Below are 22,303 nucleotides of genomic sequence, written 5' to 3' on the forward strand. Positions count from 1 at the left end.
TATTTTCAATTAAGAACGAAAAGTTCAAGTTTTAAATTGTATTCGAGAGAAAGCATCATCATATAAATTATATTGGAAGATTAAACTTTATTTGGATTTCAGACAATCAAAATTCAAATTGACTTGCAACTATAATTTCATGAAAACCAAAGATCGAGAAGTTTTAAGCTTTAAATTGTATTCGAGATAAAGCATCAAATAAATAAATATAAGAGATTGTATCCACATTTGTTGGAATTTATGTCATCAAACTCGTAGTTTGTATTCAAAATTCTGTTCAATAAAATCGTCTTATTGATACTATAATTTGAAAGCTAATAAACTAATGTTTTGAGGCTATTATGTAGACTTAACTTTATGTACACACATAATAGTGGATCAAGTTTGAGTCATAGTTTAAATGGTCTATAGTATATGGATAAGGTTGGGCGCCTTATTCGGGAGATACTATTGATGTGGCCTACTTTGTAGTTAGCACAAACGATGTGATCCTAAATCGTTCATGTAGAGACATGGAAGTGGGGGCATCCAATGTAAAGAGTTTACATAAGACTGAAACCATGAGATAGTCGCTTTTACGTTATAACATCGTTAACTTTGTAAAACTGACTATTTCATTTATAGATATTCAATGTAACTTAATTTTAATCTTGAGTTAACTATGAACTTCTGTTCACACGAACTTATTCTTAGATCTGCATAGGTGAGGGCAATTCGCTGGCCCAATAAGCCTCCCATTTTAGACATAAGATCGGGTGGATAGCTAGGGACATAAGATGTAAGACGAAATTTACTCCTATCCACTCTAGGGTTAGTAGATAGGTTGTTCTCTTAAGGACTGAATCCAAGTCTTGAACAAGGGGCCCCACCATCTCATTGGTTCAAGAGGGATTCGATTTAAAGGTTGGACCTTAAACAAATTGTTCCATAGTAGATCAATGGAACTTAAGAAGGAAATATATAATATCGGGGTAAAACGGTACTTTGACCCAACCGAGATTATGAACAACCTGTGAATGATTAGCTTACTTATCATGGTCATATCACATGGACAGAAATATATCTACAGTGAGGGGAGTGCAACTATGGGATTTTAGTGGAATGACCTGTTAGTTAACGAAGATTGATTAATTCGGTTTAAAGAGTTTAGCCAGTTAATCTTGGATAGTTGGAGCTCATGATCTATAGGTCCATTAGGTTCCCCCGCTAGCTCATAAGGAATCAACTTAGAACATTATAATAGAATGATTCGAATTAGGTAAAGAGAGAGAAACCAACAAATATATCTTATATAGTCATCGGTTATAACTTAAGATAGAGCTTCATGTTTACATGTGATTTAAATATGAATATGAATTCATATTTGGAAGCTCAAAATTGATGAAAAAGGTCAAAGAAGTAAAAGATCATAACTTTTGATTTTGAAAAATCAAACTTTGACCGACTTTATATTCAAATGTGTTTTAAATTTTGGAGAAATGAATACAGGTTCATGCTTGGGAGGTTGAAATTAGTCAAGACGGACAAAATAGTTAGAAGTCAAAATGTTGACTTTGGACTTGAAAAAGTAATTTGATTTAAATATTGAATTACCATATTGCCCTTAGACTAATTTAAATAATAACACTTGCATGTGATATGCAAGTGGCTTATTGCATGCAAGACACCTACCTTATTAAGAATGCCAAGTGATGAGATAGGTAAGCTCTTGCATGTAGTTTACTTGTAAACAATTTTTTTTTCATGTAAATGTGAAATGACTCTTGAATTTGAAATCGAAAATTAATTTTGTAATTGAGAGTTACAAGATAAAAATCAACAACTCTTTTCATTTGAGTCTCTTAACATCAAAAAAAAAAAAAAAAAAAAACCTAAAGATTAGGTTCCTACAAAAGATATTATCTCTCTATTTCCTCCACCATTTGTTGAGTCCCACAATTCAATTCTAGGTTCGAAGAATAGCAAGTCAACGCTAGTGGTAGTCCCGACTTCATTTTTGTGAGGAGATCGTGAAAAGCACGTGAAAAGATTACAAGAACAGAAAAGCATCAAATGTGAGATTTTTCTTTTAACACTATCGATATTATTTTAGGGTTTTTTATGCATATTAATCACTAAACTAATTTAGTTGCAATTATAATAAAAATTTGATCCTAATTCCGTTGCGCATGTCTACCGTTTCCATCAACATCATCATATAAATCAATATACAAAGTTCAATTCCATAAATTATATTTCTTCCGAAATTTCATGTGAACAAATTCAAGTTCAATTCCATAAATTATATTTCTTCCAAAATTTCGTGTGAACAAATTCAAATACTTGAAATTTCACCAGCACATATTGAATGAAAAATATATGTATAACTTGATCCAACTTCATAAACAAGAACTAAATCTTAAATCTAAAACTCCTAAAACAAGGGCTTGTTTTGTTTGGTTAAAGAGCACAAACCAAAAAGATCTAAGGTAGAAATAATTATTTTCTAGTATGTGTTGGTATCAAAATCAAAATTTAAATTCCAATTTGAACAATTTTTCAAAATGTGTGATAATGTATTTATAAATCAGAAGGCTAATTATAGTCACTAAATACTAATTAATTTAAACTTTTACCATTTTAAAAAATTGTACAATTATTATTTTGCAATATCATATAACATATAATATATCACATATTTTATTCAATTTAACAAAAACAATTGAGTCTAGAAAATAGAATACCATATTTGAAATGTTTTTATCTATTTTAGGGTTTGGTACAATTCTGTGTTTTAAAATTCAAAATTTCAAAATATAAATACACTTAATTAAATTTATTTTTATTGGAAAAAAACAATTTAAGATTTATTCTAAAACAAGATTAGACAAAGTTCAAACATGGAATGATTGCAAACAACCTGTCAAGAACTATTCAAATGTTACAAAAATCTACTAAACCAAAAGGATAAAACACAAATGATGCTTACAAAATTTAGACATCATTTTCACCTAGTCTTTGCTTTGCCTCCAAATCCCAGCAAGAACGCTGCCAAAGATTGAGTGGCAAACACTTGAAACTGCACAGGGCACTGCCGTAAGAGGATTTCCAAAGTGCTGGCTAGCAAGAACAACCCCTAGCACCGAGTTCTGTCACATAAATTTATTCATTGTTAAAAGTTAAAAACCAGATCAACCTAAAAATGCCGAAACTGATTGAGTTATGTAGTAAGACACTTGGCAGCAGACTTGCCAAAGAGTGCAACTAAGATACCCCGAAAGTAAATGAAAGGGATAGTTGCAAAAACAGCGATCAGACCCAAATATGAATAAATGTAGCACAATACAAAACAATTTACAAATATAATGCAATCTTGAATCAATTCTCAAAGTCTACCATAGTCCATATTTCTAATAAATGTTTGTCATTAATAGATTTTCCCCATATTTAAAATTCTTTTAACACATTGCTATGCGTTTAATTATTTATCATAAAAGTACTATCCATTGCAATTATTCTAAATGAAATGCTTTACCTGCATTCCAACTTCAATGGAGATCGTTCGAGAAGATGCAATGTCAATGCCAAGCAATCTTGCAAGTACATAACCGAAGAAAAATCCTGAAGCATGAAGAAGAGCTGCAGCCAGGACTACTTGCTGACCAGACATCCGAATAGCAGAGGAGCTCTGAGCAATTGCATGTCCACATAAAATAGCAACAGTGCCAACAGCAATAGGGGGCATGAATGGAGAGACAAATCTAACCAACCCATGGAAATACTGGTTTAAAAATGCCCCACCCAACACTGGAAGAAGCACAATCTGTTGTATGTGAAGGAAAGGGAAGTTACTTGAGAGAAATTTAATGTTAAGAAAAATATTGATGTTGCTTTCGTTTGTTAGAAATCGCACCTGCAGGGTGGACATTAACAACCCAGCTGCGTCCACAGCAACAAATTGACCAGCAAGTTTGGCAGTGAGAAAAGGGGTCATGATCTGTAAAATTGAAATGATAACTTAGATTTCAATATCTATGAAACTTCGAAAATAATCACTTCCATTGAGAAAAAGGAAAAAATGCACAGTTCTAAGGAAACAAAGCCCACAAAAAGGAGAGATGCCCTCTACAAGAACGGGCTCCAACTATGCAAAATCATTCCTATAGAATAATTACCAAAAATCTACGAAATTGAAGCCTAGAGAAAAACATGAAAACGAACGAGGGACCAAAGCTCCCTAGGGTTTCTCTCCACTCCCCCAGACACTCCACTGTTCCTCACATCCCACAAAACCCATAACACTGCACACACACCAACAAGCCAAATAAACCGGGCTTTCTCCCCAAAAGGCGGATTAAGGAGGGACTCCTCACTCATAGCACTGACATCTCTACAGTAAACACTCATCAAACCGAATATCTTTGAAGAGAAAAAAAAAGTAACGTGGTAGATAAAAAATTTATTGTTGTGTTCAGTTAAAGGTTTTTCCTATGTTTGTGCAAATATGAACTTAGGAGTAAACTATGGTTTCTTATGTGTTGTCATTTCTACTAACAAAGATATTAGGTCCTGTTTTAACGACAGAAGAACTATATAAAACCGAAAGAAAAACAGATCATGCTAAGATGCAAACTTGAATTTAGAAACTAAACAAACGAAAAAAGCAAAAGCACTATGGAGGCTTGCTAACCACGGCTGCCATAGTGCTTGTGGCGGTCATCAGCACAGAAAGAGCTACATTTCCCCTGGAAAGGCATAAAAATTTTCTTAACCTCTAACATAATTTAACAAGAAAGAAGCTAAATGGTGGCATTTCAAAAGTTAGAATACCTTGCAATGTAAGTGACTATATTGCTTGCTGTTCCTGAAACCAAAGATAGATCAAACTGTTAAAATAAATAGAATGAGAAAGATAATTGACACTACCAACTGATGCATACCACCAGGACAGCAACCAACCAATATTAAACCAGCTGCATAGTAAGATGGCAAATTTAAAAGCTTGCTGACAAGAAAGCCTGATATTGGCATCACCTGCACCAAGAACCATGAAAGTCTATCTTATAATTTCATCTATAGATTGAAGTCCCTAAAACTATCAAAGAAAGTGAAGTGGAAATCCTCGATGTCACACTATTTTTTATCAATTGTTTCCTTCAGTACAAACTCAGAAAAATCTAACCAGTAGATCAATAATAGAAGGATTTCATCCAAACGAAATGCTTTTCGGAACACAGTTAACATACAATTCAAAAAAAGTAGTGAAATATTAAAGATGAAGAATCAATCATCCATTTAGCTCGTAATAGTAATTCTTCAGAATCAATCATCCATTTAGCTCGTAATAGTAACTCTTCAGAATCAATCATCCATTTAGCTCGTAATAGTAATTCTTCAGAATCAATCATCCATTTAGCTCGTAATAGTAACTCTTCAGAATCAATCATCCATTTAGCTCGTAATAGTAATTCTTCATCTCGCTATGATTCACCATCAACACCCGTTGCGAGATTTGGAACATTTCTGATGGCCATAGTCATTTCTGTTGTTCCTTTCCCTCTTTCTGTGAACTAGAACAGCTTCCAATATTCCAAAACCCAAGTCACACACATTCAAAATTATGCAGCATACGCGAGAAATTTCTCAAGATCAAAAAAATCAATGAATTTCAGATACGTTCAAACAATAGCACAATCGCAGTAAACAAACGAACTAACCGAATACTGGAGCACGAACCCAGAAATCAATTCCTTAGGCATAGCCAGGGCTCCACGAAGATCGTCGAGGGTCAATGTCATGCCCATACCAAGCATTGTGAGAGTAATGCCAAGAACAGTCCATCTCGGTTGAACCCAAGCATAGGAAGCCGGTCTGAGCAGCCCTAAAACGCAACCTAGCGCCACCCAAACAGGAAACGCAGTAGACAAAGCTTCTCCGATCAATTCAATCCATTGCATCAAACTCCGCTCGCCCTGAACGCTGTTGCCGTTCGATGACGGTTCGCATCGAAGAGGAGGAACTAACAATCCAAAATCCCTCCGTTTGGTTTGGGAGCAAACAAAAGGGTTCCCGTTCCAAATTGGATCGCCGAATAACAGTAGAGGAGATTCACGACGTAACCCAACCAGAGAAAAAGAGGACAAAGACGAATTGAGAGGGATGTTAAAAGAAGAAGAAGAGGAAGTTACAAGTGAAGTGCGAGGTCTGAAGGTCGAAAGGGAATATCGATAAGGACGAAGAACGCAAGTATCTGATGGAAGAGACTGCATTCTGTGTGTGTCGGCGACGACCAAAAGAAGAATGAATGGAACTTCGACAATGAGGTGAGTGTGAAGCTCAGCTCAGCCCAGTGTTTCCAGAACCGGGGAAACTCCGGTGACGGCGATGTTGAATCCCGCCAAAACCCTTTGGGCAGCTTGGTTAAGTGGAGCGGTGGAGAGTGGCAATGGGACCGGGGAAACCATTTTTGACGTTAATGTAATATTTTGGTCAATTGATTCGATGTCAAAACCTAAAGCTTTCTGTTCCCTTCGTCACTATTTCATTTTTCATTCTTCAAAACTAACCTATAAACAAATTGTCATTTCTGTCTCTTAAATGTTTTCATTTATCCTTTATTTTTTAGGATAATTTCAAAACTAAACTAAAATTTTATATCATGTTAATGATATCTATGGTAAACTATTGTTAATAAAATTTTAAATTTTATTTTATTTCGTAAATTTTTTCAATAAATTTTTCATTTACAATTCATTTTTTTAATAAATTACCACTTTTTTATTTCAAGTTTTGTTTTAAAAAATTATGAACAATTTCAAATTAACCAAACACAAACTCTTAGTTATAAATAAAACTTCAAAATAAGAATTCGTTTTCTTCTAAAATAATGATTCATTTTGAATCATGAATCAAATAGAAATCAATGAAAGTTCATATCATAACAAGATATTGCAAACAAATGAATATAGTTTTCAACGATCATCAAAAGATAGCTTTCCATGGTTTGAGAAACGGTAACCTAGTGAATTAGCCAGCTTATTTGCCAATTCCTTTTATTAATAATACTATCCTTAAAAAGATATTCAAATTTTGTTTTATATTTTCAAATTTACAGACTTTAACAAATTTGTTTTTACAGAAAATCTAACTTTTACTTTTAAAAATTGTTTTAAATTTTCTTTAATCCAAATGGTACAAATTATTAATAAAACTTTTTTATATTTTCATTATATCAAGATTTTGTAAATTTAACAATTAGATTCAAAATAATTAAGTATATAACAACATTTTAAAAAATTTATAAATATAACAAAATTTATCAATGATATAAGTCTTATCACCGATAGACTATGTTGCAAATATTGGTCTATTATTGATAGACCATATAAAGTCTATCAACGATACAAGTATCATCAGTGATAGTTTTATTATATTTGTATTTTTTTTAAAATGTTGCTATATCCTTAATTATTATTCCTGAAATAGTCATCGATTGCAATTTTCCTAAATAAAACGGCAACAATTAGGTCAGTAGTTTGATCTTCATGAGATATTTGAAACAAGTGAGTTATAACCATCTTATATTATTACCTCACTCTAAATGTCTTAGCAAATAAGTTATAAAATTTCAAGGGATTTAGGCCACATAAACCTGAAGAACCAAAATAGTTTGATCTTCTGGTTAAAAAGTGGTTTTAAAATTTAGAAATTTAGAAAATATAAAAAAAAAAAAAAAAAAAACCAATGGACATAAACTGACACTAAGAAAGAACATATTTATCTTCTGTAGTGTAGATATAATAATTATATTTTAAAAAATAATTGGGATGAAAATGACACAAAGTGGCCCTGATGATGACATACTATTTGATTGAATCACATCCTCTACCAAATATCAACATTTTTTTGGTGGGTCTCCATGTACTCTTGTATGTATTCCATTGTTTTCAAAATTTTATTGATAATTTACTTGCATACAAATTTGTAATTTATGTCTAATAGAATCTTCAAAGTTAAATCCTGTATCTACTAGACACAAATTTGATGTTTACGAGTCTTTTGGACATAATCCCTAGTAGTTCATACATTCGTAAGTTTAAATAAGAATTCAGAGACTAGAAAACGTACAAAAATTTCTTGATCTGAGATGTTGGATACACTGATGTTTGCCTGATGTGGGGTTGATTTACCTCAACTTTCGACAATTAACTTTTGATCTGCTGCAGTTGAATTCAACCAACTTCAAGGCAACCTATTTCACAAACGGAACCTCCAGAGGGTTTTGGTTGAAGTTGAACTAATTGTGACAAACCCATTTTGTCGACAGCAAACACAGTGGAAGCCTGTTCGGTTCTGTCAGCCTGTTTCATTACATAGATGGATGTTCAAGAACCATAGGTCAACTTCGAATAGACAAATTCATTTTTCTCATACCCAAGCAAAGGGCGTAAGCCAACCAGCACCAAAATGATGTATTGTCAGTTGTAAAATTTATGCCAGGAAGGCTTAGCCAATAAATTGTTGATTGTTCAAGCCACAGACTCCAGTGATTCCAGATGGAAGAATTGGGAGTTCAGCTTCCACTGCTTTTATATAGAACCTGAGAACAAATATCAACCAAGTAAGATACAAACAGAAATATTGGCAATATTGTCCACCAAGGCATCAAAAACGCTGAACACAGGCAATACTCGATAATAAGGCATATAACAAAACTTATTTAAAAAATCTGTTTCCTGAGAAAGTGAAATTTTGCATTGTTGAAAAATAGCAATACATAACTATTCAAAACAATAATTTAACCGAGACCTTGCTATAAATAAATCAACTGCACAGATTTTAAACCTGCAAAGGCTAGAACTAATGACTCTTAATTTTAAAATTTTAAAATTAAATAATAAAAAATAATTAACGAACCAGGCAGAAATTACTTTTCCTGAAATATGGTTTTACAAAATGAACTAAAAAGTATCAGGAGAAAAAATGGTTCATGCACATCAATAACTGCTGTAGATATGCTTCAATTTGTATTCAAATTGTTTGTGTGCCCAGAGATCATTTATCTAACTCTACAGAAAAGAGAGGCTTTCGATGCACAAATTTCATCCAATCATAAGCCTAGACAACAGCGTAGATATCCGGAAGGGCCAAGGCTAATAAAATTGGAGTAATCCAAAACTAAAGTTTCTAAAATCCAGTTTGCCTTAAATCCCATGTGAATATAACCGTCCAAACATCCCTCAACATAAATGAGGACTTCTGTCCTTGCTTGGGGATCTTTCTATGAGCCCAAGGATAGAAGGGATGCTCACTTTTGGATTCCCAAGCTTTTGGTAAATTGTGGTTGCATATCATTAATACGAAATCTTCTTCCTCACAGGGCCACAATGTTGTATCCTCTATAAGGATGTGGTTGAAGACCTTACGAGGTGTCAGTTTGCTTATGCAATTTGGGGATAGATTTTCTTTAAGACGTTTAGTGTCTGCTTGACTCAATTCAAGAGTGTTATCTTCATGGAGGAGTTTCTCTTTATTCGCCCTTTCATGTAAGGGTTTGGCGCGTCAAGATTAGGGCAATTTTAGGGCATTCCTGTGAGGAACTATTAGAATTTTAAGAAAGCTTGAGACCCCTCAGGACACTCGTAAGATTTCATATCTAACTATGAGACTTGGACAAAAGGATTTCAATGAACAAATGTCTTATTTTGTATAAGATGCCCTTCTAGTTCGATGACCTGGAGAAATATCAAGGTATTTAAACCTAGTCATAAACATTTCTAAGCACTTTCCAGACTTCAGCTTCCTCCATATCGTAATGGGTAACAGCTAAATGATCTCAAAACGCGCCTACCAAACTTTTCTTTCCCACAATGTCTATGTAAGACTCCTAGTTAGGATTATATAGGGATAATTTGTATGTTTAGTAGAAAGGACATATTAGTAATTAGATATTAAGTTGGTTAGGTTATTTTACTATAAGCAGAAGGAGACAGGTTAGGGAAAGGTATGAAGAGTTTTGCAGTAAATTCCTTGAGTAAGAATTTGGGAAGAGTCTAGCTGTCTCAAAAGGCTAGGGATTACTTCTTGTAATATCATAGCTTACATTTCAATATTTTTTCATATATTTCCATATTTGATTGTTCTTCAGTTATTGTATGTTCTTGAATATTTCCTTTTAGGTTAGGATCCTACCAGTTTTATCCAAGGGTAAAATCGACTTCACAATAGGACATAATAAATATATGTTTCCTTCATTCCAAACTTCTTTTTAAAGAAACTAAAAAAAGGACTCCCTCTTAGTGAACTATAAGAAAGCTTTCCAGTTGTAGCTATAGTTGCAAAATAATAGTCTCAGGCACGACCAATCACATTACTACGTAAAGACTCGAAAGAGGAAGCTTTGCTTTAAAAAAGTCTTCGCTTTCTTCCCAATTGAAAAACCCCACATAATAGCCCATGTAGCCATGCATTCTCTATGGGAACTAACAATAAACGAATAGATGGTAGATCGATTCAGCTTCTCTCAGACACACAAGGTGTAGATAGATGGCTCATTTTCTTTAGAGACAGATCATGTGTTTTTAGCCCTTTACCTGTCCTAGACCAGAGGACTTGACTTTTGTTCGGGTAGTTGTCCTTCCAAATCATGTTAAGGAGGAAGTAGAGAGGGATCATTCAACATCCATAAAAAGAGACAATTTTCCTTTTCAAAACTGTCAACTGTCACATTAGATAAGCAAGCGTCCTTTGAAGAAACTCTTCCAATTTCAACTTAAATGCAATGCACCTTATCCTGTCCTCCATTCCATCCAGCCAAGCTAATATATAAATGGGCAACTTTTTCACCTCATGTTCATGACAATAGCAAAAGGTTGGGCAGAAAACTAGACGACCTTCTCCTCCTAAAGAGCCTTTTATCCAGCAATGAAATCGTTCCTATCATACCATTTCTTAACCAACCCACCACATGAAGCCCCATGAAATCACAAACACCAAAATGGAAAGCGTCCAATTTCTACAATCTAGACTGTTCTTTCATTATCTCTGCGGGAACAAATGAATGTTGTGTACTACAACCATCGACAGCCTCTCTGAGCCACTTTATTCACGCACTTCATTTCACTTGTGTATGAGATCTCGAACAGCCTTGCAAGCTTTCAAATTCAACCTATCTTGAAACCTTTCAAACTAAACACTTCCTAGATAAAGAGGGAACAGCCCTTTCAAATTCAACCTTATATTGAAACCTCATGAACTAGACAAAGTGAGCCACCTCTTCAACCTTCAGTTTAGATGGTTGCTCTTTTTCCATGTTTATTTGGCTTAGGAGAATTACGATTTTTAAAAATAAAAATGAGGGACCTTTTTCTTAAATCACCCATTAACCCAAAAGCTTAGCTAGTGAGGATAAATTTAATTATATATCTAACACTCTCCCTCACTTGCAGGCTTGAAATATAAAGAAGAGTCAAGCAAGTGTAGATTGATATTGATTGAGAAAATAACATTGCAAGAACTTGAACCCAAGACATCCTGAAGCAATCTGCTCTGATACCATATTTGGTAGTATGAGATTCCAATTCAAAACCAATTGGCAATGAGAGGAGTAGCACATCCCTCTTATAAGGAGTGCGAGTTCCCTTGGTTTTTCCAATGTGGGATTCACATATGCTTTTCTGCTCCCATTTTTTGTTTGGCCTTATTAGTTATCCCTTTTGTATTATTTCAATCTCCTCAAATTGTAGTCAGCTCCTCATCGAATGTGAACATTTTTATTTCTTTTATATCCGTGAATGTATGGATCGGCTTACACGCACCTTAACTAATCTTATGAGACAACTTGTCTAACCATACAACATTTGGGTGTCAAGGAAACTCATAGGAAATTAATTCCTAGGTAGGTGACCACCATGAATTGAACTCAACTCAGGACCTCTTAGATAGTTATTAAGACCTATGTCTTCTTTTTCAGTATTAAATCAACCCACGATGGCTCAAATTTGATAGTATTAATAACAACATATTCATTTTTTTTGGATAAGAATAACAACAAACTCATTTCAATAAGTAACAGCAATAAAATTGTATTTTTCATGTTATATTACATGCAAAAAATGTATATCTTTGAAAAGAAGCAGTGATATCAAACTGTAAATGCATTCATAATCAGATTGGAAACATTGAAGATAGCTCAAATAGATGCACTCACCTCAGTACAATCTGAAATCAGTTCACAGCCATAGATGAAGCAGATCACGAATGCCCACAAACCTGCTAGTGAAAGAAGCAAATGAAAATCTACGTTAGAAAATATAAAAAACAGAAAAATGCAAACCATAACAGACATCATTATAGGTTTCCAAGAAAATTGAACATAAAATCACCGAAGGACTAAAACATAAATATATACTTGGATGAAAAAATGAATGCTGATAATTCACACTGTTGTTGGGACTGCTTCTCCAATAAGTTAAAAGCAAGTTAAGCAACTAGTTTTCTTTTTGGGATACTACAGGTTAACGGGATGGGAAAAAGATGGAAAGTGGCGGCAGAACTATGGGATATCCTCCAGAGTCCTAAGAGCTAGAAAATTTACGAAACAATAAGTACCAAGCTATAAGCTAAGCTATATACAAAGCTTCCCATCAGCATTTCAGGACAATAAATGCAAACCTACAGGCAATTTATTCCTAGAAGATTCATAACAGGAGTCAAAATATTCCAGAGGACTACATGATAGGAAAAAGAAACAAATTCATAAAAGAGCATTAGCCTATCAACAAAAGGATCCGATAAATGGCTGCTTCAAATATCTCTAACCACAAAACTGGGGAAAAATTGTATTTACAGCCCAAAAAGATAACAATGCAGAAACTGCATTCGACATTCAAATGACAAATTCCCAAAATAGTAAGGAACAATTCTGAAGGATGCCAAGTAAAAAGTTAGCACATTTGACCATTTTTAATGTTTTCTAACCAAACAAACGAGACGATTCTTCCAGCCTCTTCCTGCTTCTATAATCTGAAACGTAAGATTTTCCTTAGAACCATATAACTGTACTCCACCTTTAACCATTCTAAATACTCAGCTAGTTGGTAACTTGAATGAAGTAAAATTTTCATTTCCATAAACCATTCTACATATTCTAGCAACAATGCCGTTCAGGATAGGAACAATTTGTTCCAAACTATATAACTTAAACATCTCATTTATTAAAATATAATCTACATTGAAATCATTAATGTACACAGATCTGATACTACTGTACATAAAACCCCTAATAAACCTACTATTGTACATAAAACCCCAAACCTACAATCTCAGGCGCGATCATACAGGGAGATGGAAGGAAAGAAGAAAGATGCACATTGCACACAAAATCTCAATCAAGGGGTACCGATGTCCTACCAAAGGCAATGGCAGCAAAGTGAGAGTGCCATAAGGCAACAGGTGAAGACAAAGAAAACAGATCTAAAGATTTCTACAAGGACGAGGAAGAGGAAGAGACTGGGATAATAGGTGATCACTGTTTTTTTCAGAGAAAAAAGATAAACACTTACTTGACTGAAATTCACCATGTGGCTCCATTGTTGAACTGTCTTGGCAATGACCAGCCATTTCACGCAATATACAAGCTTTCTCTCAATTCTTTGCTGTAATTCTCTAGAGCAGATGAGAAACATAGTGTTCCCTTACGTTTCTGTAATTTTTTTCTTTCTTTGTCCTAAAACCATGTGAGGACGAGACTTTTAATACCACCAAGAAAATTTGAGATCCCCATATTTATACTTATCATTCCTACTCGCTTCACTTAATTAGCCCACTGCAGGATGATATGATTGCAGTACATTACATGGGCTACAACCGAAATTCATACCTCGTGTTTGGAGTATACAGACCAGAAAATGAAATATTTTCTCCCCATATCATCAATGGAAGCGGCAAAAAATTAAGAGATAACATACATGTAACAAAGCCATACAATAACAGAATAGACCATAATAAATAGTGGAAAGTGTTGACAACGAACTCAAAGAAATACAAGCTCCTAAATGACAGGCCAACCAAACAAATAGAAGGGAAATCATTACCAAGAGGTCCAACAAAAATCCTGTGAATTTCACATTTAATGATGTAGGTTATAAACCGACTAAGAAGTTTGAAGACACAGATCTCATCGATTCTTATTAAAGTCTGGATTCTAAAGCATAGAAATGTAACTATTCTTGAATTAAAGTCTGGACTCTAAGGCATGGAAATCTAACTGGCAAGGAAAGGAAGGAAACAGACGACAGAAGATCAAAATGAGTGGAGCACACAAGATAGGCAAAGGAATGGCGAGTTTCAAATCATGTAACCTATTAACTATCACTACCATGTCCACTTTAGCAGGCAATTTCACATATTGAATGCCACTTTATACCTTTTCTTCAGAATATGGTCAATCCCTTCCCAAGATACTCTACTCACTAAATGGATTGAACAGATTACCAACAACATCCATATGTTCATGAATATCTATTAAACACAATAAAAGTTTAGAGTGAGTACAAGTGTCAATATCAAAGTTACAAGACATTAAGTTAAGGCACAGTTCAAGAGGAAAAAAACATGTCCTTCATTCCATTCGAAATCATCTGCACCTACTCTCTCTGTTTATGTGAAATCTGAATACTTGAAAGTTTCACCTTTTGACCACCACCAGAATAAAAAATGAGATAACGTCTCAACAAGACAATATATCATATTCTAGAAACTTGTGAGGTACTTAATACCCATAGGTGATTCTTCAAAAGGTTGAGAAGCAATCACCCCTCCACAAAATCCAACGGCCATTGCATCTCTATTGAAATGCCAATCTTCCAAGACATCTTAAAAAGAAAGTGGTGAATATCAAGAGAGAATTTTATTCAGATGAATAAAAAGTTATAAATACAAGAAAACAAGTAATCTATTTACAAAGAGTTGAAAAGCAAACTAATCCTAATCCTAATTTATAAAAGAAACTAATTGCAATTATAATTAATAAAAGAAACAAATTCTGATCCTAATCCTAATCAAAGAAACAAATCCTAATCATAATTAATAATTAATAAAAGAAACTAATCTAATCCTAATAAACCAAATAAACTAGATCTGAATCCTGATAAATCAAAGAAACTAATCGTAATCCTAATAAATTAAGGATTTGACCATAATATCCAAATCGTACTACATCAGAAAGGATGGGAGTGGAATGTAGATTTTAAAGCTAGAGACATCAGGGGAAAAACTACATTATAGGAAGAATAGGAAGCAATATCAGTTAAAGAAAAAAAATCTAACCAAAATAAAAGGATGAAATCTAGATCCAAAAATTGAACCAAAAAAATTATACTCCAACCATTACATGTAAATCTGACTGTTGCGGACCTTTACTACACCAAACCAGGAAACAAATAAATGTAGCCAAATTCTTTCTAACCAGCAGATCAGAATGGAGAAATTACAGAATGAGATGGGAACAATGTGGCTCCTGCTTACTTGCACGCCATCAGTTGCAGAGACAACGTTTGCCCTAACTTCATAAATTACAATGGTGAGTAGTATGTCTTGCATGCACATTTCAAAGGTCTCCCACAGCGAGGAATTTATACATGTTTTTGAAATTTATTAGAACCAAGTAGTATGCCTTACATGCACCTAGTTGGTTTACTTTTTTTCCTTTTTATAATGAAGATCTAATCTTCGATTGAGGAAAAAATGTATACGTGAGAAAATACAAGGACATTATAAAACAAATAATAACTTTAAAAAAGAAGGCCACAAAAGAAAATCTTGCTTGATAAAGGGACTCCAATCAAGTAAAGACCTCACCTAACCAATAATTGCAAAAGGATTTCATCACTGACCTCCACAGGGAATCACGGAATCCTAGCAAGGGACCAAACAACCCAAGGGTCACTCCTAACTCCTCTAAAGTTGGTTTATTATTCTTTTTCGTGCCATCATTTATTCTCTAAATTTTGGATGTTGAAAACAACTCGGATCATTTCTTGGCTTGCTGCCCTTGGGAGGGTTATCACATTACTTAATCTAGAGAGCCACCATCTTTTTATTTGGCACCACAACCTGCATTTGCGCAAGAAACACTTCAAAGACTGAAACTATCTTTTGTGGCTTTTTCCTTTTTACTCCCAATATATGGTGCTCATTGTGACATGCTTTTCAGTTTCCATGGGTTTGGGGAATGGCACATATTAACACGTATCTTCAAGTTTGTATTTCTAAACCCTCTTGTAGTTGGCTTTAACAAAATAATAACAAATAGCTAATAATATACTTGCTAGACATTAATCTGGCAATTTTACCGAAAGTGCACAAAGGAGGTCAAGGAAAAAAAAGGTTTCTAGACATCAATATGGTTACCAAATATCAAGACCACTTTTTCAGTTACCAGGAAACTTTGTTTACTAGATACATAACATAATTAAACCCCAAGAAAAAGTGAAATCACCAATCCACCTCCAATATGTGGATCCCCATCAAGAGAAAAGAGAAGACTAAATCCCAAAAGATAAGCAGCGAACTCAACCTAGCCTATCTAATTCTTAGAACTTCATTCTTAAAGCTGCTAAGTGAAATGCTTAGCAAATCTGCGCTCACACACCAAAAAGAACTGCAATGTAGATTTGCAATTCAAAAAACTATGTGTAACCTTCTGGAATGTACCAGAAAACCAAACCCAAAATGAAAATAAATATCACATCTGAAATGTGTAGAGAGGCATATACAGGGAAAATATATAATTTGAAAAAAAAAAGTAGAATACTGCATCAATGGGCCAAGCTAATTGTCTAACAGAAGTACAACTTGAAAACTGTTAATAAGCAAACCTCCTAAAATGTTTATCACAAAACAACACATCAGATCCAGACCTAATTATCAATGCTTTGTGATTTGAACCTCAATCCCTCTGCAAGAAACATCTTAGCAGGATATCATGCATCATTCTATCTATGTCCTTGAGCCCGTTGTATGTCATACGCACCCCAGGGAACAGATCCAGGTCCATACGGAGGATAACCTTCAGTACCAGACTGCACCTATAATTTACAGCAAAACAAATAATATACCATTCAAAACAACGAAAAATATAGGAATCCAAGAAGAGACAAACAAATGGTACACGAGAAGTCAAAGACCCCCCAAAAACCGAGCATGCTTGCATTGAATTGCAAATACTCCAAAAAGGCTTTGAGTGTATAAGTCAACTTTGTTTTATGACAAACCTTTTTTTGTTGAAACCTAGCTTTGAAGGAGCGTACATAAAGACAGCCCAATAAAATAGCAACCCCTTTTTCTGTTGTAAATAATAGCAGCACATGCTTGTAAATATTTTGGTTTTACTACTGCTTTATTTGTCTTTCATTATTTTGTAAAGATTTTAAATGCTATATGCAAAAGAAATTAAGGTCCAGAGCCTACGGTGAGGTGCAAGAAAAGTAGGAGCAAACGCGTGTAAATACCTTTGCTTTTACTTTTTGCTTCCTGTCCCTAGTTGAGGTTGGCCGATAGAAATAGGGAGGGAGAGAGGTTTGTGAGTGTGGCAAAAAATATATAAATAATAACATAATATTAACCTAATATAACTAAAGAAAATTTAATAGTGTGAAGCTTAAAATAACTATTATGCTTTGTATCTCATTGAATAATTTAACTAATTTAGATATGAATTACTGTTTGCCAATTTGAGAAACATAGAAAGTTTCTGACTTCAAAAATGTATCCACGTTTTCATGGCTTACATGATTTTTCAGAAATATTCATACATTTCAGAAAAATTGAATCAGACATTTTTTATCCATGTTAGAACTTTTCTTCTTTCCCAGATGTGCCGCACACTGAAGTCTATACAACCAACAGCTGAAGTAATAGACGGGGTGAAAACTTACGGAGTTCAAGCCATAATTGGTAGAATATGGATTTCCCCCGTATCCAGCATCAGCATTGCCATAATTTGCTCCATACCCAGCAGCTAGATAAATTATTTAACAGGGTCAGGGAGAACATACAACAATGTGAACTACAGGATATTTCAATTAATGGAATATTTTGCACAAAACTTATCAAAGCTCTTCAATCGAAGAAGAACCCACTTTTCATCTACATACCAGATTCTAGCTAGACTTAAGTGGGTGGGATGAGCTATAATAATCCACTCCATGTTTGGAGCTCCAATAATAATCGTTGATATTTTCGAATATTATAACCTACAATTAACTACCATATCATTATTCCAAATTCCTATTTGTTACAATGTTTACCATTTCCTACTTACCTTCTCATTCCCTCTTTATTATAGTGTTGATTATTTCCTACCTAGACTAACATAATTTAGACCCCAAATACAAACTATTATAACCCAGACTAAATAGTTTGCACCCCAAGTATGGACTTTTATAACCTATAGACTATTATAACCCACGTACTAAAAGAACAGTTGACTGTAATAAACCACTTAGTGCTCCACATACCCCTTAAGTTCGTCTAGAATCAATCATCGGACTGAGTTTGTTGATTCCAAAATTGGGGTTTTGACTATGCAAGTATAATGTCTAAATTTGGACATTTTAAAGTACAAGGACTAATATGATCTTAGATTAAAACAGAGTAACCATTAGGAACTTAAAACTCAAAAGAATGTGCATACCAGCATTTCCACCAACAGCAGCAGAAGCATGAGCTCTCTTCTCTGCATTAGCAACCTCAGCTCTAAGTTTCTCCAATTCCCTTGCCATTGAAACCAGTTTCTTCTCCATAACCTGACCGTGTTCATAATTCTCCGCATATCCCTTCTTTTCATACTCAATTGCAACTCTTGATAAGCAAAACATATACATGCTAATTAGAATTACAAAATAGATATCCAACCAAAAAAAAACCTCAATCGCCCATCGAAATTTACAATCCAAGAGACTGCCATAAAATACCTAGCACGATGTAATTCCTGCTTCACAGTTTCAATCTCTCCCCTCAAAGCAGGGACCTGCTGCAAATCTGCAGTAATTCTAGTTAGATCTTGTGTCATTGCTTGTACTTGCCCATTAAGCTCCTGCCTTGCAGCAGTTAATTCCTTGACATCAGAATGAACTTGAAGAAGCTCTGCTCGCATAGTCTCAACTCCTCGCATATCAACCTCTAGTCTTACTGACTTTTCATATAATTCTCTCATCTGAATGTCCCTTTCTGCATGTAAGGAATCGGCAACATGAGCCATGCGTTGCAACTCATGCTGAGCTGCTTCTAGTTCTTGCTTAAGCGCAACATGGGTTGCAGCTAGCCTCTGGTTGTCAAGAAGAAGACCTTGAATATCTTGATGTTGGGCAGCAAGACGCTCCTCGATTATCGCAGGGTGTGGAGGAAGAGACACTGGATGCATCCCATACTGTGATTCCCTGATTTCCTCAAGAAGCACTGGATGTGGCAATGGCCCAAGACCTCTAGCAAAAGGAGGTTCACGAACTGGTGGTAGTCCACCATGAGGCACACCATTTAGTGGGATGGGGGGTCCTCGATTTCTTCCAGACATAATCTATTATAGAAAACCCAAAAGAAAGACTTAATGAAATATCAACAAATTAATAAAACTAATTTTTGAAAGAAATATTCATAGACTACATGTAATCCTGCTTCTGAAAAGAAAAAACAAGCAGACAAAGTATTCACTTCTAACATCCCAAGAAAAAACAACTAGCCATCCAACGATTTAAAGAATCTAAAAACCCATTTACGCCCAAGGAAACCCAAGAATTTTCATGCCAGCAGAAAAACAACCGCCAGTATGAAATACTATGAATCAAACCCAATCCCCCAATTATATCGAATCAATAACAAACCCCTTAAAGATCGAATCGAAATATCCCAAAACCCAAAAACAAGTTACATTTCTATAGTAGGACTGACTAACATAAACATCAAGAAGGCAGCTTTCTATCTACGGCCAGGAAAGCCACTCCATCCGAAGCAATCGGAATGTCAAAACACCTACGTAGAATTCGATAAGTTAAGCATTATCGATCAGCTCAGCCATGTCAAATACGAATAGGAAACTGAAGAATCATTGTTTGACACGAACGGGACTCATTCTACACGAATACGATGAACGATGAAACAACGAAATGGATCGAAATCCAAAAACTAACCTTTCGGGGGAGGAGAAATCCGAGGGAAAATGGATAAGTATGAAAGTAATAGGAATTAGAGGGGATGGGAATTAGGGGATTATCATCCCGTCAATTCAATTGGGTTGAAAATAAAAACCCTAGCAGGGTTTCTTCTTCTTCTTCTTCTTTTTTCCGCCCTTTTTTGCTTTTGTTCGTTTTACCGCTTGTTTGGACACGAAGGAGTAACTTCGTTGAATAAGTTTGACTCTTTACACCTATCAAACAACTTCATTTTTGTTAGATCAATTAAATTGCAATCCATCTTCAAATTTTTTATATATATACATATATATTTTATATGCATGTCCACCATTTTCATGTCAAAAAAAACTCGACAACGTCGTTGATCTTATAACATTTGAGTATAAAAAAACTCACGAGACAATTTACACTATAACATTTGGATGAAAACTCGTACATCACTGATTAGGTGGCCGCCGAACGCATAACATCTTAATTACTCATTGAGACTGTATCTTTTTTTTTACCACTACGTCAACTTATGATAATTACCACTAGATCAACGATGGTTCCAAAATTTTTATATTTTTCTTTTATAGTTCATTTGAATTTACCTTTAAAAAAATATTTTTTAATATTAAGCAGAACACTTAAATAAGGATTTTGTTTGACTTTGGACATTTGTTTTTAAAAAATAACTTATTTTAAATTAAACCCAAAATATAATTCAAGCACACCATTTCTTTTACAATCGTGCTGGAAAATTACTGATTTCTATGCATCCTTATTTCTTAGTTATTTCGTTCCAATTTTCCACTTTTTTCCATCTATCTGTTTTTTTATTTTATTATTTTATATATATCTTCATTTGAAATAAAATTAATTAAGACTAACTTTAAAAATAGAATATAAAATATTTACTTTAATAAATTGGTAATAGTCTATTCATATTTATTTAACTTATTTTACAATACAAAATTATTGAATGAATACAATTATTTTTTACACAAATTATTGATTAATTAGCTAACAATATACTAAATACATTTAATTAATTAAATTTAGTTAGTACAATATTTTATTTTTAAATAACTGTAATTGATTAATTTGTTATATTTTTAATAATCAAGCAATTATTTTATAGATTAATTTTAATTTATATTACTCCATCTATTGAAAACATATAATATTTATAAAACCTTTTTTTAGTATTATTTAGTGATATAATTATGTTGTATTAAAATATATTTTCTGATAGTATTTAATTAAAATTTAAATTACCAACAGATAGACTTGATTACTTATAAACATAATTAAATATTAGATTATAATTAATATTACGTTCATGGTTAATTTTAATGGCCAGTTTGTTAAAAAATGTAATTAACAATTACTCAATTGAAAGTTAATTTGTAATTAAAATTATTGTTGATTCCAAACTAATTGATTTTTTCAGATATTATTTAATTAATTAATCTATTAAATTTATATAAAAATTTTCTCTTTAATTTCACTGACGAATAAACATCGTTATTTGGAACTTTCCAAAACTAACACCAATCGACACTTTCGGATTTCAGTTTGGTATTAATATTACGTTCATGGGTAATTTATATAATATATAACAATACTATAACATCAAATCAATGTATACCAAATCACAAAACCATGAGTGATGATCATCGATCAATCGTGTCGGTTTAACACCTATAAAATACTATTTGGAATTTCTCAATTTGAAACTTTTTCAAACCAATCACTCTTGTTTTCCAACCGAATTGAACCTACTTTGATTTGGTCGATTAATTCAAATTTTCAATTTATACCATGTCCATCACTGGAAACCAGTTAGAAGTAAGTGAGATGGAGAAGATTAAAACAATTCTCCTGTAAATCTTTAGGAGAACCGATGTGAATAAAAAGACAGGTGATGCAACTTGAAAGGAAAGTGTTGAGATAATATATACAAAGGTACACATAATTAATTATGATAAAATTTGAACACAAGAAGGGACCATAGGCATTCATTGTTTTATTATTATTTGTTCCTATCATATTTTGGTAAAAATGAATGAAAATAGAAAATAGAACAAACATAAGCAATGAGTGGTTACATTTTAATCACAACCTTCCAAAGTCCGTGAGTGATATTAAAT

At 33.6% G+C, this 22,303-nt stretch overlaps 2 protein-coding genes across 8 annotated transcripts; both read right to left on the minus strand.

Moving 5' to 3' along the window:
• Positions 1 to 2,801: 2,801 nt before the first annotated feature.
• LOC101203989 (probable sodium/metabolite cotransporter BASS1, chloroplastic) lies at positions 2,802 to 6,516 on the minus strand. The gene is made up of 7 exons (XM_004145965.3): positions 5,697 to 6,516; positions 4,920 to 5,013; positions 4,810 to 4,843; positions 4,670 to 4,724; positions 3,893 to 3,976; positions 3,515 to 3,802; positions 2,802 to 3,128 (listed from the first exon to the last, which is right to left on the minus strand). Exons 1-7 carry the CDS (start codon positions 6,246 to 6,248, stop codon positions 2,991 to 2,993), a joined length of 1,245 nt encoding a protein of 414 aa, XP_004146013.1. The 5' UTR covers positions 6,249 to 6,516; the 3' UTR covers positions 2,802 to 2,990.
• Positions 6,517 to 7,908: 1,392 nt separating this feature from the next.
• LOC101204235 (protein FLX-like 1) lies at positions 7,909 to 20,358 on the minus strand. 7 transcript variants are annotated; one of them, XR_004216038.1, is made up of 9 exons: positions 20,166 to 20,358; positions 18,954 to 19,555; positions 18,674 to 18,840; positions 17,916 to 17,998; positions 17,490 to 17,517; positions 16,899 to 17,066; positions 12,188 to 12,249; positions 8,413 to 8,578; positions 7,909 to 8,339 (listed from the first exon to the last, which is right to left on the minus strand). XR_004216038.1 is itself a non-coding variant. In XM_031884127.1 (6 exons), the coding sequence occupies exons 3-6, from the start codon at positions 19,550 to 19,552 to the stop codon at positions 16,974 to 16,976; spliced, it is 942 nt and encodes a 313-aa protein (XP_031739987.1). In that variant the 5' UTR covers positions 19,553 to 19,555; positions 19,931 to 20,007; positions 20,166 to 20,358; the 3' UTR covers positions 16,675 to 16,973. The 7 variants fall into 7 exon arrangements, 2 of the variants coding, with proteins under 2 accessions (XP_031739987.1, XP_004146014.1); XR_004216035.1 differs by lacking the exon at positions 17,490 to 17,517 and adding an exon at positions 13,542 to 13,705 and having other exon boundaries at positions 20,166 to 20,357; XR_004216033.1 differs by lacking the exon at positions 17,490 to 17,517 and having other exon boundaries at positions 20,166 to 20,357.
• Between the last annotated feature and the right edge of the window lie 1,945 nt (positions 20,359 to 22,303).

This window comes from Cucumis sativus, chromosome 4, assembly GCF_000004075.3.
Source record: "Cucumis sativus cultivar 9930 chromosome 4, Cucumber_9930_V3, whole genome shotgun sequence".
In the NCBI taxonomy this organism is placed as follows: Eukaryota; Viridiplantae; Streptophyta; class Magnoliopsida; order Cucurbitales; family Cucurbitaceae; genus Cucumis; species Cucumis sativus.